The sequence below is a fragment of the Xenia sp. Carnegie-2017 genome, unplaced genomic scaffold, assembly GCF_021976095.1.
Source record: "Xenia sp. Carnegie-2017 unplaced genomic scaffold, XeniaSp_v1 HiC_scaffold_16, whole genome shotgun sequence".
NCBI classification, from domain to species: Eukaryota; Metazoa; Cnidaria; class Anthozoa; order Malacalcyonacea; family Xeniidae; genus Xenia; species Xenia sp. Carnegie-2017.
Window position 1 is genome coordinate 14,172,104 of NW_025813469.1, and position 18,736 is coordinate 14,190,839.

The following is an 18,736-nucleotide window of genomic DNA, read 5'->3' on the forward strand; positions in this document are numbered from 1 at the left end:
AGAACTGCTAGAAGGAGCAAGAAGGAGAGGAACGATATTTTGGGTGCTCCCGGCGTGCAGAACCACGATGGGGAGTTGAAGGTGTTATTGGAAGACAGGTTAGAAGTGTGGAGGGCGTACTGTGACCTGTAATGTAGAGAATGAGTGGAATGGAGAAGTTGAAGCGGATGAAGTTTTGGGGTCGTGGGAAATAGTGACTGTTGATGAGGTGGCGGCGGCTCTGCGCAAGATGAAGAAAGGAAAGGCGACGGGACCGAGTGAAGTGGGTTGCAAAATGTTGGACAATGAACTATGCGTGAGAGAGTTGTGTAATGTAGCGAACGAGGTTTTGAGGGGCTCAAAGATGCCGAGTACATGGAGAAAGAGTCTAGTGGTCCCGCTGTACAAAGGAAAAGGAGCAGCGACGGTATGTGGGAATTACAGGACTATTAAGCTGATGGAGCATGCGTTGAAGATAGTAGAGAGTGTTTGAAAGAAGGTTGAGGAAGTTGTTCGGATGGGGAAGAGCAGTATGGATTCATACCGGGGAGAGGAACGACGGATGCGTGTTTTGTGTTGAGGCAGATGCAGGAGAAATTTTGGAGAAGGACAGAGAATTGTATATGGTGTTTGTAGATTTGGAGAAGGCGTTTGATAGAGTTCGAAAGGTGATCGAGTACGCGCTGCGTAAGAAAGGTGTGACAGAGAATATGGTTCGGGCAGTTATGGAGACTTATGAAGGTGTAGAGGCGGTGGTTACGGAGGAAGGTGTTAGATCTGGTGTTTTTGAGGTAAAAGTTGGTGGTCATCAAGGTTCAGTCTTGTCGCCGTTACTGTTTGCTTGTGTGATGGATGTACTGACAGAGGAAGTGAGAAGAAAAGAAGGATGCTGGTGTTTGTTGTATGCAGATGACAGTGTCTTGGTGGCGGAGTCGAAGCAGAAAGTCATGGAATGGTACCGAGAATGGAAAACGGCAATAGAAGTCAAGGGACTGAAAGTGAATGAGGCAAAGACGAAGGGCATGAGATGCTCGAGGCAGGTGGAGGTGAAGGACAGTGATAAATGGCCATGTGGTGTGTGTGGAAAAAGAGTTGGAGTGAATTCGATAATGTGTGGGAAATGCAGTAAGTGGGTTCATGGAAGATGTTCAGGTGTCCGTGGTGCATTGACAAGAGTAACTGATTTTGAGTGCGGGACGTGTCGAAGTGGTGGGCGAGTCACGATTGAACGGTTTGAACTGGGTGACGTGAGTTTGGAAGGTGTATCGGAGTTTAAGGTGTATGGTGGAGGGTGCGAGCAAGCGGTGAGGAACAGAGTTCAAGCAGCGTGGTGAAGTTTTAGAGAGTTGTCGGGAATGTTGTGCGGAAAGTCGACTTCGTTGAAGCAGAAGGGAGAATTGTATAAGGCATGTGTTAGAAGTGTTTTGGGATATGGAGCAGAGTGTTGGGCGCCGAAAGCAGAGGACCTGAGAAGATTGGCGTCGACGGAAAGGAGAATGCTTAGGATGATGTGTGGTGTAACGTTGATGGATAGGATTCGAAGTGAAGAGATTAGAGAAAGAGTTGGTGTTGAGTGTATCGAGAATTGGGTAAGGCGCCAGCGTTTGAGGTGGTTTGGGCATGTGGAAAGGAGGGAAGAAAGTGCTGAAATTCGTAGAACGTTGCATATGAATGTTGATGGAGTCCGCAAACGAGGTAGACCGAGAAAGAGATGGATGGATGCTGTGAACAGTGATATGAAGGCGATGGGTATAACGAGAGATATGGCGAGAGATAGAGACGTTTGGCGGGGAAAAATTCATGGACCGGTCAAACCCCCTGGCGGGGATTAATACTGGCCGGTATACAAATGTTGTTTGTTTGTTTGTTAGTTTATTTGTGTAAAAAGCCCGGAATCTCTCATTTTGTTAAAATCGGGTTATGGCTGTTGCTTTCTCAGGTGTCCTGCCGCTTGAAAGACATAGCACATTTTATGTAGGTGCATACGTTACTTGCATTCACCCCCCGGTAATTTAAATGGTTAGACGGAAACACTTAAATCTTAAATGAGCTTTGTTCCTTATTGAGAGGAGGGGGACTGGGGTGGTGAGAGAAGTGTATTCAACAAGAATGCTATAACCCTGTGTAAATTAAAAATCGTTGCTTAAGAATATTACTCAATGCAAATGATATAACGAGATGAAACGCAAGAAAACAGCCACATTTTGGTTAACCGTTGTCAATGAGTTATATTTTAAAGAAATATACAATGGAATGCCAAAACTTGGAGGGGCATAAAGGGGGTAGGAGAGGATAAAAAGTTAAATTTTTCTGCCTTCCTAAGAAGGAGTCCTTCATGTTAAAGTAGACATCAATAAAGCTGCTTGAAGTAAAATTCAAGACGATGGCTTTAGGAAAACGAACATGCTAACATGAATTTCTCCCAAGTACTCTTGTATATCATTATCAACAAGTGTCCCCATAGTTATGGAGCAGGAATATATACCTCAGCATCCACGATGTATTCAGGTGTTGAACTGTATTTTGCAACGGCATTTCGTGCCTCTTTGCATCCTACAAAAACAAATATAGATGATTGTATATGACTGGAATAGTGGAACACACAGAGTGTGTATCAAAACAACAGCAATCCTTTCATTCGTGAAGCAAACACTGACAATTATCATACCATTCTTTCCACACTCCTCAAATCATAATACAAATTCTAAATTTGTACGTCATGTAAGCTAGAACAATGCAGCGAAATTCCACTTTACGTAGTACTATCAATCAGTTCCATTACGAATGGTTCAAGTAGCCACAGAGCAACGAATATTAATGGTGTTTGGTTACAGTAAGGGAGCTTACACTGTTTACTAGTCGACTATATCGAAAAAGTCTTTGAAGACTACACAAATTTCAGCTACTGTCCAATGCAAATCCCGAACACAAAACTCCTTTAAATCGTGTTCAGCCTCCTAGGGGATAATTTACTGCTGAATAGTGTAAGTTGTAAAAATCTTGTGATTTTGAATTCATTCCAAAGTCATTGTCAGAAAATTGGAATATTTTGTGATGTCTAAATGTTGAAGAATTTTATACACCCTTTGTATTACAAAGAGAATCAATCTTTTTGAAAAAGTGTTCTTTAACTGGACTTATTTGTTTCAAAAGGTTAAAATAAAGTCTAACTACTGTTATCATTGTTATCCGAATTGGCTCTGATGGATGTAACGTACAAAACCACAAAATACGCGTTGCCATTATTTTTCATTTGCGTTCATACTAGTGTTGGGTATAAATTTGTGGCTGAATTCATTTGTCAGAACGAGGACAGTGAATCTATCTGTGAAGCTTTAGATGTAGTCAAGAACTGGAACACATCTTACTTCATGGTAGACTTTTGAACGGCAGAAAAAACGCCTTAGTAAAGCTATTTTCAGACGCGCATGTTTATATATGTGACTTTCATCGTATTCAGGCTTGGCAAAGATGGCCACGGTTGGCCAAAAACGGTCTCAGCTCATCAGAACAGAAAGAATTTCACCACCTTTTACAGCAAGTGGCAAGATCAACACATCAAAATCTGTTCGACGATGCATTGGAAGCACTTCGAAGCTCATCTGTTTATGAGAAAGCCCATATCAAAAGCTAGGTTGAAAACACATGGATGACTTGCAAAGAACAGTGGGCTAAAACTTTTAGAAAACGACAAGCTGTTAATATAATGAACACCAACAACGACGTCGAATCGCAAAACAGGCACTTTAAGTACAATTATCTTCGAAGAGCTATCGAAAAATCAAGATATGGTGTAGTTACAACAATGGTAGAGTCATTTCTTCCAGACTCTTATCAGCACTACAAAGACACCAACTTCAAACAAAGCAGCCAATACAGAAAATGCAACGAGAATGTTCCATACTATTTGCATAATCGTCCAAACCACTTTATCAAGCACTGTATGAAAAGTTCATTCGCATCGCGCGAGTTTCGCGATAATGATGTTGATTGCATCGACAATAGCAACGGTGATTTCTGCGTTAAAAGCTCATCAGACAAAACTAAATGGTATGAAATCAATCTCAGCGTTTCAAAGTGTAGCTGTAATTCATGGAGAAAAACGCAATTTTCCTGTAAACACATGTACACAATTTTCAATACCTTTGAAGAATGGAATTTCACAGCCCTCCCACAACACTATGGAAACAGCGTTTTCATAACATTGGACAATGGCTTGAATCTAGAAGAATATGAAAAAAAGAGAAAACACGAGGAGACTGATAATGAAAACAAGAACAATGCAGAGATTGTCGAGCATACCTATGACGTAATAGTGCAAGAGGATGAAAGAAGACGTGAAACAAAGGAAAACAAAATTAAGACAGAAAAATCTTGCGAACTAAAGGAAACTACACAAACGTGAAATTTATTGCTGGAGAAGTTGAGCCTTGTTCGAAATCAGGCATTCACCGTCAACGACCTAAAACCTTTGTAAGAAGCGCGTGACTACGCAAATAAAATGCACGAAATCTTAAATGGAAACTGCCCAGTCAGTGAAGGTTTGCCAATTAGAAATAGTCCAACAAAAAAGCGTTTGAAAGTAACAAGTGTGGAGTATCATCAAGTATTTCATAAAAAATTGCCTTTTCGTCGCAAAAAGAAGCATGCTTATAACTATATCACAACAATGATCCCAGACATAAGTAAAAAGAGCGCTGTATCATCAAACAAGTTGAGATAATTTTCATTTTGGCAACCTCGACTGACGAGCTCTTTTTTACAAATTATAATTTTTACTCACAATTTACGTCCCAGAATGCACTTGAAGATCCAGTTGAGCAAGAATTGTTTTATGAGGGTGAAACAGAAGAAATCCAGGCATCACAAGAAAGAACTGAAGTACCGCCAATCAACAACTTGGAACAACAAGAAAGGTCTGTGATTCATTGCAAAACGAGCTGAAATTGTGAATGTATCTTGATGCACTATGTTTTTAAATAATACAGCACCTACACTGATACTTGCAAACAGTCGACATACAATTCATTCTTTCTGACTCCAAGACAACGAATAAATGCATTTACAGAAAGACAGCGTCTTGGGGATACTGTGCTGGAATTTGGTCCTGTGAATGTATCAACAGTAGATCTTTAGTCACTTGTCAGTCCAAAAGACATAACTGAAAAAGAATTAAAAATTATTGAAAAAGAAGTCACCACATTCAAACCTGGTTGGCTGACTCTGTAAGAGAGAAAAGCGTCTAATACAGTCTTCTTATTTATCATTATAAGTCATTGTTTATAACCATGAGTGCTATGTACATGTAAAACTGGAGAGGAAATCTCTTCAAACTATGCTTTCTTTTGATTTTAGATAATTGACGCTTTTTTGTGGAGTTTGACTGAAAACTACACTACTGTTCTTGCAGCAGAATCATTTTTTCAGAGATTATTAAAAACAACTAAAGCACAAGATGCACATAGGCTAATATATCTTTTCACCAAACTAAAATTATTATTTTTCCAATCAACATCCATGGCATTCATTGGACACTACTGGTAAGTATTTGAGCTAAATAATAAAATATAGACATGAATTATACACATACTTAGCCCACATGAGTACACAGATTTACATGCAAAAATTAGTATCCATAGAAACATTAACTCATATAATTCCTTAATTAACAAAGAGAAAATTTTTAACTAAATGCAATAGTAATTTTGTGTAATATAGACTATAGATAAGTTCACAAAAACAAGACTCTACTTTGACTCACTTGGAGGAAGTGCAGACAAAAAGACACCTAATACACAGATGATGAATCATATAAACAAACTAAGGTAATTATCAAACTTGATCTTAAAAGATTTGCCCAAAAATCATTTTCAACAATCAATATTATCATTCATGTGGTCATTGTTTGTCACTGCTTTAGTGCTTTGGTAGATGTAAAAACAGGTTGGAACTCAAGCTCATGGCAATGTTTTGAGCCACTCCATTGTAAACAGGAAGATATGTATAACTGTGGAGTGTACATATGCTTGGTAAGCTTAAAATAGCCTAACTTTACTTGAATAGCTATTTTTACAAACATGATTATTCAATAACTGCTCATTTCGCATCAGTTTGCTCGATGTCTAGCCCTTGGCTTGGATCAAAAACCAGCAAACATGGAGACTGAGAGAAAACGAATCCTTTCAACATTACTTGGGTCTTGCTATGATGATATCACACGGTAAGGCATAAATAACATTTGGTTGAATATTTTTATATGGAATTCATTATGAATATCTTAGGAAGCGAAATGTGGCTGTTTGCAAAATATGCAGAGAGGATGACAATGAAGACTGGCTGGGTTGTGATCAATGTGGTCAATTTTTTCATGCAAGTTGCCTTAATGTTGACTTTGCCATAACCTTGTCAACACATTTTAGATGCAGATAAAATTATTATCAATATTATTTGACATGCAACAAAATCATTGTTATGGTATCAGTGCAAATTGTGCAATTAAAATGAGTGCTTCAAAATATAGTAATGTGTGAATGATAAATACTTTAATTCAAGATAAAATGAGCTGGAAAATTAAATTGATTCGTCACGATTGTGCTTGCCACTAATTGAATCACAGACATGCTATGAATAGTTTGAAACTGTTGATGAAATGTTACCATAAACAACAAGTTTTACAAATATATCTGAAATATAATGGCTTATTTTTATTTCTTACCTTTGCGATGATTCTTCTGGCCAAAAATTTTCAAAATTCATGTAAATACGTCTACATGATTACTCTGATACGAAATTCAAAGGCAAAAACAAACTTGAATCAACATTTGAGAGATAGCCGCTCCAGTTATTATAAAACTCAATGGTTCCGTCCTCTGAAGACAGGCGGAAAACGTGAAGAAATCACGTGAGTATGCATTGAAATGTGCGAGAAAAGGCAGTTGCTAGGTTACAAGACAAATCTTGAGATTTTGCGTTATTACAATTACGAACCTCCGAATAAAAGCGTTAAAATGAACGAATAAAACATAATATTGCAAATTATTTGTGAAATAATATTTATCTCATCTCTAAATAGAATATTTACTATTTATTTGGAAATTTCTACTCATCTTCCGACCGAAAACATGGCATAAAAAACACATCACTAGACGTAGTGGTTGAACAAGCACAAGCAGTGCATAAGCTATGAAAATTTGATCTTAAAAGTTTTATCCACAAAAAAAATTGGAAATCTTACTCAACTGCTATTTCTCAAATGGACCTACATTTATTGAAGATTACCAAACGTGGTAGGATACAGGTTAAAATCTACTGTTTCTTTTGCTTTCTTTTAAAATGGCGGTGAAATCTCATTAAAAAATTCAAGCATAAGCTAAGAGAAGAACAAAAGAAGAACAAAAAAAGATTTAAAGAAAATCCCAATGCGTTTGTCTTTATTAATCTCTAGAGCAAAAAAAAACAAAAGTCTCGACGTTTGTGCTTATTTTACTCGTGTGAACCAGGCTTAAATATTATTACTTCAGTAATGCAGAAAGTCATTGTGTTCGCGAATGAGAAGTTAATTACAAACTGATTGTCTTCACAACATTTCAAATGTGTAAGATAATTAGTAGATTTTTGTAAATGTGGTCGATGGTAAACTGGGAAGTATTTTGGCAACTACGAAAAATATTTAAGTAAAGTAATTTTTACCATGGAAAACTTGTATTTTATTGTTCAATAAACTGCAATGAAACAAGGACAAGAAAAAAGGTATAAACTATGCTCCAAAAACTCAAACTTATTAAGATACAAAAGCCATTCACCTATTTCAGAAATTTATCAAAATAGTTAATGATTATATGAACTTTTGAACTATACATTTTAAATTTTACAAATTTATCATCCAATGTAGTTCAAACGAACATTGATGAGTTATAACGTTACATAACTTAATAAAATTTCGTCTCTTAGACATACTTTTGTCCAAAAGGTAAAACTTCAGCAATAGCTCCACTTCGTGTTTCATTCATTGAAGGAAGATATGTCCATGAAGAACTACTTCCCATTTCGAAACACTCTACTGATTTAAGTTGTCTTTTATCAGTCAGACCTCCCATGACAACAATTGTATCACCAGTTATAACTGCACAAAAACAGGATCTCTTTTCCAACATGGATGGTAAGACTGTAATCTTACCTGTTTTGCTGTCATACATAATAACACTGTTCAATCTTTCTCTTCCATCAAAACCTCCAAGAAGAACAACTTGATCTCTCCATTGAACTGTTGCCATATCAGCCAATGGATGAGGTAATGGAGGCATTTCCTTAAATGTAAATGTCCTTGGATCAAGTTCCAAAACACTGGACAAAACTTCGAAACCTTTTCCCACTCCTCCAAAAATAAAAACTTTATCATCAACAACAACAGCTCCATGGTGCGAACGTGGTTCAGGCATATGACACAGCTCTTTTAAAACATAAGATGTTGTACCAGTTATCTTTATTTCACTGATCAAATCTGATCTATTACAAACAATAAGTCCTCCAATGAAAAGGATTTGTTGTTTATAAAAAACAGTTTGATGAAATTTACATTCATAAGGAAGCTTTGTGGGAAGTGTCTTCCATGTTAAAGGAAACTCTTTTATATTCAATGTCTCCATTGACTTGCAGAGATATCCTCCAACAACAAATAAATTATTATTATAAATAAATGATGAAGCCGACCAGTGTTTTTTTTCCATTGATGCAATCTTAAGCCATTTCTTCTCCTTCCATGAAAAAATTTCAACACTCTTTATGTCGCCTCCAGCAACCAAAATATCACTTCTTAATAAATCCATATCTAATTCACTTGGTGAGGTGAATATTGGAGCAAAATGTTCATTTATAGTCATCTTGTCCAAAAGTTCAAACATCATAGTTTTCATTTTTTTCATCTCTCGAAAAGAGTTAATCGAATTTTTATCCCAAGGCTCGACAGCGAATTCCTTGCGCCTGTCCTGTATTGGATTAAAAATTTTTCCGTCTCCAAGTTCAATACTTGGCCAAGTTGATAAATGATCATGATTCATGTTGATCCTTAAAATCAACTTATATAAATAATGGTTGAGAAGAATGACAGACTTCATGTTTTCCATTCTTTGGGATTTCTTGAACATCGCTCTCATGCCACCACCGATAAAAACAGAGAACATTTGACGAACACCGTCCAATTCATGCAGCCTTTCTATATAAGTTAAACATAAATCAATGACATTCTTTCGATTCTTCGGACATTCAAAAATTTGTGCCATGATCTGAACAATAACGGCAAATATTCTGTCCTCCAAGCTTAAATTTTTGTTGTTGAAAGCTCTTGTTGCTTCTTCACGACATTTTATAAATCGATTCTTTGCGGATTCAAAATCCTTTGAATGTTGTATTGCACGGGAAAGATCATACCTGGTGGTGATGGCAGTACAAGTTGCCTGAGACTCATCATTATTACTTGCTTCTTCACCTTCTCTATCACTTTTAACTTCGTCAATGCAATTAAAAAATTGAATAAATCCTTCCTCCAAGTAGTTCAAACTGGAGTGAAGGTCTATTTTCAAAAGATTATCTAGCTTTGTTTTGATGTCGTGTAAATCTCGCTTGATAAGTTTGCGAAATGCTTCATTACCAACGTCACCGTTTTCTAGCCTGTCTGCTGCAGCATCTCGGGCTTTGTTCGCAAAACATTGAAATATAGAGACCACTAAGCTATAAAGAGGCATGGCGTTTTGATGATTTGTACTCGTAGAGCTTGTATATAAATCTACTGCGTCTCTGTCAAAAGCAAAAATATTAGCAAAATTAGCTGTGTTTGTATGAATACTCCATTCAAATAAAATGCTTTATTTCTTTTCAAATTTCAACCAATCGTATTAATATATATTAATATGTTTACAGCATTTTCAACTGACAAGATTTTACCTTCGCAAGAAAATTTTGCAAATTAGGAGGGAAAAAGAAGAAATCGATAATGAGAGAAAAATGAAGGGAATTTTAAAATACCAACAAAATCCAAATAAAACTTAATGCTCCTGCTATGTTGTTGATTTAATGATAGTTTACCGGCAAATATTCAAGAGTTACTTTACAACACTTTACATGACATTAAATGACTATTTTCTTGAGAAAACCGCTGAACGCGCGTACTGCATTTTTGACAAGCGTGAAACTAAACTGACCGAACGAGATCTTATAAAAACTAGAGCACCATTCCTACAAAATTATCCTAGATCTCTCTCTGCAGTAAAGTTTTACAAAGAGTAGACGATATTTATAGTCCACTATTTAGTCCCGTTATTTCATCGATTCTGTATCGTTTGTGTGTGTTTGAAGACATGAAAATTGATGTGTGTAGCGACTTGTAAAGATATTTATTAGCTAACATTAAATATGGCTCAAAGTCTACATTGTCAAGTGACGAAAGTAAAAAAGCGACAACGAGGGAAATACGTCGAAGTGAGAGCTTTTGAAAGAGAAGGGAAGTTTATTCAAATTAGGATAAATAACATAATGAGGGAAATTCTGTGTGGAAACCGTAACCATTTTTCTGGCTGATTCTGCTTTAGTTTATTAATTTTGCATCTATATTATATATTGTATTTGTTGTTACAATAGTTTGTGTCGATCAGTACGTCGTGCTTTAATTTATAAGACTAAACTCACTTTGACCTTTTCAACAGAATTCATTCAATGATATTTAGTGCAGCTAGTGCTTACGTTTTATTGATAACGTTGACAATCTTCAGTTTGTCGAATGACCTTTGCAATGTTTGGGAAATTTTCTATGTTTTAAAAAGCAATTTATTCTGCGTTGTAAACTGTTGTTCATCCATCTTCCATCAAACGAGCGCTAAGGTGCAGTTTACAAAATATACACCTCCGACTGCCACGTCGTCTACAAAGGTGTGACTGACAGGAACTTAAACATAAGACTTACTGAACACAAACGAGGAACAAAGAAACAAGACAAAACTAATCACAGTGCAGAACATCACCAACTGACAAAACACAGCATTCATTGGGACTTGGTAAAATGCATTACTTACAACACTGACTACAGACAATGGAGGGCTTACGTTAGAAAGTTGGTATACCAACTTAGAACAAATCCACTGAACAGATCACAACAATTACCTGCACTTTACGAAAACGACTTATTCACAACCTCAAACATTACTTTCATGATGACAATACACAATTGACACCCACACATTTCACTTACAGACAATACGATGACGTATGAACAAGACAACAAATACCGCTAACCTGACTCCTTACTTGACTCGTTCTGAAGATGACTACCGCTAATGTTGTCGAAACGTCATTTAACATCAACACCAGCAGTCTTTCTCAGGACTGTACTGACCTAAACAATGTACATCTACAAACATGCAACGATACTTCTGGGCTTAAACATTCATTTTAAACTAATAATGTTGATAAAATAAAGTCATAATGAACGAATAAGGAAGAGAAACAACAATTTGCCCTGACCAAATGCGTTAAGTAATTAAAAATTGCTCAATCAAAGACAATTTCGTGTCACAAATTTGCTTTGCTATATACTTCTTACATTGCGTTTGTCTTTATAATGTTGGTTTTTCACAAAAAGGAAAAATGGCGAATCAATATTATTGATTGAAAATTTATATGACGACATAAGAATTAAGTCATAACAAACTATTTTATTCACCTTCCTCAAATGTCTGTTTGTCTTTGTATTTATGGATTATTGGTGTCTGAAGTTGCTCGCCAAACACAGACCTCTTTCAATCTTCTTGTTGTAACAGAAATAATGAAAAGTGAAAAAAACCAAAATCGCCCTTCTTTGCAATTACAGATTGAATCATTGAAATGAGTACGACAGCGGAAAACGGATTTAAGCGAATTAGCGAAATTCACACGTATGATAATGAGCAACGCCTAGTCCAAGAACGAATAAAATCTCTTCTATACTTCTTACACGCGCGGGCGTCACGAAAGGAAGAAACACGTGACTAAGTAAGTTAAAGGATATAAACTCTCGACATAGCTAATTAATATGGCTAAGTAATAAACTTGGCTTTTTCTAAAGAAAAGAAAATGAGCACTTGTTTTGGACAGTGTTTTCTTGAAGAAATCGGTTTTTGTATTTTTCAGCATTACAAAATTGTGATCAAAATTGCTTGGCAGTAGAAAAATTATGGCAATGTGTTAGCTAATTTTTATTATGACTAAAAGAGTGCGCAAATAAGGCTGGGGATTGTGGTTTATTGAACTTCATAATGGACTGGAGTAGCTACTAACCTTGCCGTACTCATTTTTGACAACCTTTTTTTTACAAAATAGTGAGTAAATTTTTACAAGATAGATGGTCATCTGTTTTTTAGTAACAAAATCATACGGTGCGAAGATTTCCAAACTAGAATATTAGGATATACAAAAACCTTAAAATGGCTTTCTCAGTCATTGACGGTAGAATAATTAAAACTATCACCAAAAATATGAATGTTCGTGCTGCGTCTAAAAATGTACAATAGGTTCAATTTAATTCACTATGTGAGATATTAATAAGTCAATTTTACTAAAGCAGTATTCTAGAAAAGACCACGACAGAATCTTAAATGTTTAAACTTCTATAGCACATCATTCAAATTTCAAAGAATTCTTTGGATTTAACGTTATTTTCTTCACTAATTCGTTTGTATGCATATTGCCAAAATGTGAAGGCGTGCGTGGGGAGAAGGGGAGAAGAACATACCAAACATACCAAAAATGTCTCTATCCAAAGGAACCTTTTTGAGTACAAATTATGATATAAAACTAGCATTTAAAATAAACATCAATATATTTGTGACATCAATCTTTTGCCTTGCTATTTTTATTACTTTTTGTCCTTCTGGTGAGTGGTGACAATAGAAAAACGGCATAAGAAAGCCTTAGGAAGAGAAACGAGAATTCAGCAGATCGAATGCATGGAGGAACTAAGTTGCACTCAATCTAAGACAAGTTCCTGACACAAATTACTCCAAAGAAGGTTGGAAGTGAGGGGGGACTGAGGCTTCTCACTCATACGTGCTCATCGAGTGTGAATCAGAAATTGTGCTCTTACGTATCAACAGCAGACTCGTCTATCGACGGTAAGATTTTTGCTAAAATATTTCAAATCAAGTAGTGGAGTGAAAATATGGTCTTGGAATAGTCATGAGATGATTTTGAAGACCCACTCAGCGAATATGCTTTTAGAATGGAAACTTTGTTTAGTCGAGAAACCTTGGCTGGGTATTCAGTATATCTCAAATCTGGAATGCCATTATTTACATATCATATGATACAATTACATAGAAATTGCGACATATTGACAACAATGTGAATTTCTGAAGAAATATTTAAAATTCAAACAAACCCCGGGGGGTAAATAATTTCTTGTTGTTTTAGCTGCATATTATGTTATTTCTCTTATGTAAAAAGTTAACAATGAAGATAGAACAGTGAAAACATTTATTTGCATTTCATTCAACAGAAACCAATTCTGAGGGGGCTTAGTATTTTCAATGAAAATATAGCGTGATCAAATTGAATTATACTAAAGATTGTCATAGAATTTTTAATTCTACTACGTCATCAGCTATGGTCGTGTCAGAGTTGTACGAGAGAGCATACGCATGCGCAAGTTAGCCAGTTGTGTACGTCTTGTCGCAAGCGAAGCTACGGAAAAATTTAGGAAGGATATTTATTCATTATAATCCTTCCATCCATAATACAATTTCTCACAGGATCTTCTAAAAAGGATACAATTGCTAATTACAGATAAGTTTATCGTTTTCCTAACGTTATTGTTCATAACTTTTGTTCCATTTATATAGAAACAATTAAAGTATGTCATCCAAATCATTAACCGATGACGAGCACGCCGTGTCTGAATTTTATGAAATCAGCGCGCCGCAACGGCATGATAGTGCTCCCATTAGCGGTGACTCACGTTTATACTCATTGTTTTTGGCTATGGAGGCTAACATGTGAGAAACGAATAAATATCTGAAAGGTATATTTGACGAGCATTATGCCGCCAAAAAGCGATCACGTGCGTCTATTGAAAACAATGAATTATTGATCATAGACGAAGCCGAACAAGGCGAACAGCATGAGCACTCGGCCCCAAAGAGGGCAAAAATTACCACAAAGTCTGGGCACAATTCTGACGGCAATGACCGCTCATTTGACCAGCAAAGTCCTGAGTCTGAAAGTACTGAGGAAAACCCTGAGATTGTGCATGAACAATCAGACGATACTTTGAGTTTATTCGGAGGACCAGAAATTGATTCAGAAATTGAAAACGCGGTCGATAACGATGATCTTCTTTCTGAAATTGCTCAAACACTGTCTTCTAAGGAGCAAACCGGGCCCCCCATTTCAGAAAAATTGGCAAAAATCATAAACGCCAAGCTTAGCGAAGATTTTGACGCTACCAAATTAAAAGAAATTCTTAATAAGTACCCTCGGCCTAAAAATTGCGAGCAAATGTATGTGCCGAGAATAAATCAAGAAATATGGCAAAAAATGAAGCCATTTACTAAAAAAGGGGATATCAAAATGGCGAATCTACAAGATTCCACCATCAAAGGTTTATCAGGGCTTGCTAGTAGCATTGACAACCTTTTAAAATGCCGGGAAAATAAGACAATTCCAAATTATAGAGCTCTTATACCAACACTGCTTGATGTAACTGCTTTATTTGGCCATGTATGCAAAGAACTTTCATACAAGCGCAAAGAGGCAATTCGGCCCATACTTCATCCTGATTTTAAACCGCTCTGTGCAAGGACTCACAAAGTGGGCCCTCTTTTGTTTGGGGAAGACCTAGCAAAATGTGCTCAAGATATTCGAAGCTCTAGTAAGACAGTAATGAATCTTATACCCAATCCAGGCCAACGGGCACAAATTAATTTTTCAAAACGGTTTTCATCAACCCAATCACAGGCACGCAAGCCTTTTTTATACCAACAAGGGAGGGCACAGTTCCCTCCCAGAAAACCCCAAAACTTCCAGAACCGGAAAACATTCACAAAGAACTAGAGTTATTAAAAAATCAGGTAACACAATTTTCAGAATTTGTTGAGCATGTACTTAAACCTTATTTGACCAGAAAAGTTAATTCATTTCAGGCTGGTCAAATTAAACTATGCCACAATGAATGGGCAAAGCTTACTACAGACCCCGATATTCTTGAGATGGTTTCAGGGGCAAAAATTTCTTTTAAAGGTCTTAAACCAGTTCAGCACCAGTCTCCTCCTAACTCTCTTCCTAAACAAGGAAGAAGCGAAATCGATGAAGCTATTCAGGCATTGAGAGATAAAGGAGTAATTATTCCTAGTAAATTTGATTCTACTGAATTTGTATCACCTATCTTTACCACTCCTAAAAAGGATGGTGGTGTCCGCCTGATTTTAAATTTAAAGAAACTAAATGAATCGGTCGAAAACTTTCATTTTAAGATGGAAAATATCCACACTGTACTTAAACTTATCACAAAAGATTGCTGGATGGCCTCTTTAGATTTAAAAGATGCCTACTATAGCGTACCTGTCCATCCAGAATCTCAAAAGTTCTTAAAATTCCTTTACAAAGGAAAATTTTACCAATATACAGCATTTCCTAATGGCCTCTCCTCTTGCCCGAGGAAATTTACTAAGCTACTTAAACCAGTTCTGGCCACATTACGTGTAAAAGGTCACATTGTCATTATATACATCGATGATTTACTCCTGGTAGGCTGTTCCTATGAAAAGTGCCTTGACACAATTATACAAACCTTAATTTTATTAGAGAAGCTCGGTTTTGTCATTCACCCATTGAAATCTGCATTTATTCCAGTACAAGAAATAACTTTTCTTGGTTTTTTAATAAATTCACGAACCATGACAATTCAACTTACCAATAGTAAAAAAGAAAAATTGCTCTCCCTTATTAAAGCAATTCTAGCGCCCGCTAAAGTTCGGATTAGAGAAGTGGCTCAGGTAATTGGTCATATAGTATCAAGCCTTCCAGCAGTGGAATTTGGACCGCTTTACTATCGAAAGCTTGAGAAAGATAAAACTTTAGCATTGTCACAAAACAAAGGCAATTTTGAATCGTTTATGATTATTTCCGATGAATCCAAAGCAGAATTGAAATGGTGGCTAAAAAATTTAAAGGACTCTTTTAAATACATTCTATCTATACCAGTTGACATCGTCCTCTATTCATATGCATCTCTGACTGGTTGGGGGGCCGCCCTAGGGAAAGAGTACACTGGAGGAAACTGGTGCAAACATGAAACTGAATATCACATCAATATTCTAGAAATGAAAGCCGTACTATTTGCGCTAAAATCGTTTCTTTCTAATCTAAGAAATAAACATGTTAAAATGATGGTAGACAATAGTACTGCAGTGTTTGTCATAAACAATATGGGCACTAGTCATAGTGTCATGTTAAATACTACAGCATTGGAAATCTGGGAATTTTGCATAATGCACAAAATCAAAATATCTGCCGCACATTTACCAGGGTCAAAAAATGTAATTGCGGATAAAGAGTCAAGAAAATTGTACCGTGAAGGTGAATGGAGGTTAAATCCCGTTTGTATCAAGATTGCCATGAGCAAGTTTAATTTCCAGCCTGAAATTGACTTATTCGCTTCACGACTAAACAAACAGTTTAATCAATACTGCTCTTATCGACCAGACCCTGAGGCAACATATATTGATGCGTTCTCCATCCCGTGGAAAACTTAAACTTTTATTGTTTCCCTCCTTTCAGCTGCATCTTACAAACTGTTCAAAAATTCTACAGGAAAAAGCCACAGGCATTTTGGTAATACCAAATTGGCCAACACAACCTTGGTATCCCTAATCGAACCAATACTTTTACAACCTCCTCATGTTTGTCCACCGTCGCAAAACCTGCTCAAACTACCAGCTGCACCAACAGAAGTGCATCCACTAGTAAAAAAGCTAGAGTTGAAAATATGTCTTGTGTCAGGCAACAACTTACGTCAATAGGTGTCTCTCCAAGTTCAGCAGAGATAATCATGGCCTCTTGGAGAAAGGGAACAAAAACCCAATACCAAACTTATATAACTAAATGGAGTCAATTTTGTGTTGCTACAAAATGTGAATTTTTTAATCCCTCTATTACCACAATCATTCAATTTTTAACTAACCTTTTTCATTCAGGGCTATCTTACTCTGCTATAAATTCTGCACGCAGTGCATTATCTGCCATATGCCAGACCAACAATCACACTATTCCATTTGGGCAACATCCTTTAGTGAAAAGATTCATGAAGGGTATATTTGAATTAAGACCTACATTCCCTCGCTACAATTCTATTTGGGATGTTAATATTGTGTTTAATTACTTAAGGAAACAACCCCCTATACATGAGTTAACATTAAAAGATCTTACTATTCGATTAACGTTCCTTCTTCTAATACTAAGTGGAAAACGAGGGCAAACTATCCACCTGCTAAATTTAACCGACATGGATCTATCTGAATCGAAATGTGTATTTTCAATCCGAGAAAAAATCAAAACAACTAGACTTGGTCATCACATTGCTCCTATTACATATGAAGCCTACCCTCATGAACCAGAACTCTGCATTGTACGGCACCTGAAGGAATACATTGAACGAACTAACGAATTGCGCAGTTCTAATTGTAAAAAACTTTTAATAAGCTTTATAAAACCGCATCAAGCGGTCTCCCGGAATACTATCTCACGTTGGTGTAAAACATTATTAAACGCTGCAGGTATTGACACCAAAGAGTTTGGCAGTCACAGCACTCGAGCTGCATCCGCTTCATTTGCTGCAACACAAGTAGGGGATATGACGAAAATTGTTGAATCGATTGGCTGGTCGAATGCAACCACTTTTCAGACATTTTACAATAAACCTATTAAGAAAACTTTTAATCTAGGTTCCACCATTTTACGGCAAAACGAAATTAGCTAAATCGTTATCTTTTGTGGAAAAATTTAAATTTTAAATATAATCAATGTATGTAAAATTTGCCACCATCTCTTTTTCTGTGGTTAACCTTTTTTGCAGGCAAACTACTTTGTTAATAGACACATTACATCCTGACTCCATTGCTTGCTGTGAAATCTCGTACAACTCTGACACGACCATAGCTGATGACGTAGTAGAATTTAAAAATTAAACGAAACTTACCTTAAGTTGAAGTTTGATTTGAATTCTACAAGTCATCAGCGGGGAGTGGAAGAGTTGTACGCCCATTCCCAAATTGAATTTTACCCACCTCAAACTCTTCCACTCTTGCAATGGATTCCGGCTGGCTTTGAAATCGGGCTCGTACAACTCTTCCACTCCCCGCTGATGACTTGTAGAATTCAAATCAAACTTCAACTTAAGGTAAGTTTCGTTTAATTTTTAAATTATATGTGTATAACGTAAACATACTTCAAATGTCGATGCTAAAGTCGAGTTATTGTTATGAAAATTTCAACTATGTGCAATGTATTCACCACAAATGAAAATCTCACATTGAAAAGAACTTGAAGGTTATAAAAGCGATAAAAGTAGCGATTTCTAATCATATTTTATAAAGTCAACCAGACCTATTAAAGCATCTCGTAGAGTTGTGTGATGAGTATATTTATGCAATATTTACATAATAAAATATATATTTGTTTTGGTCACGCGAGCATACTAAACATACTTCAACTTTTATGGATATGAATCAGACAGTGTAAA

General features: G+C 36.3%; 2 protein-coding genes across 2 annotated transcripts; one reads left to right on the plus strand and one right to left on the minus strand.

The window, feature by feature from the left end:
• Nucleotides 1-7,661: 7,661 nt before the first annotated feature.
• On the minus strand, nucleotides 7,662-11,981 carry LOC124437188 (ring canal kelch homolog). Its single transcript, XM_046987197.1, has 3 exons — nucleotides 11,690-11,981; nucleotides 9,406-9,771; nucleotides 7,662-9,042 (listed from the first exon to the last, which is right to left on the minus strand). The coding sequence occupies exons 2-3, from the start codon at nucleotides 9,717-9,719 to the stop codon at nucleotides 7,926-7,928; spliced, it is 1,431 nt and encodes a 476-aa protein (XP_046843153.1). The 5' UTR covers nucleotides 9,720-9,771; nucleotides 11,690-11,981; the 3' UTR covers nucleotides 7,662-7,925.
• Nucleotides 11,982-16,869: 4,888 nt separating this feature from the next.
• On the plus strand, nucleotides 16,870-18,029 carry LOC124437192. The gene is made up of 2 exons (XM_046987201.1): nucleotides 16,870-17,306; nucleotides 17,383-18,029. Exons 1-2 carry the CDS (start codon nucleotides 17,242-17,244, stop codon nucleotides 17,972-17,974), a joined length of 657 nt encoding a protein of 218 aa, XP_046843157.1. The 5' UTR covers nucleotides 16,870-17,241; the 3' UTR covers nucleotides 17,975-18,029.
• The last annotated feature ends 707 nt before the right edge of the window (nucleotides 18,030-18,736 follow it).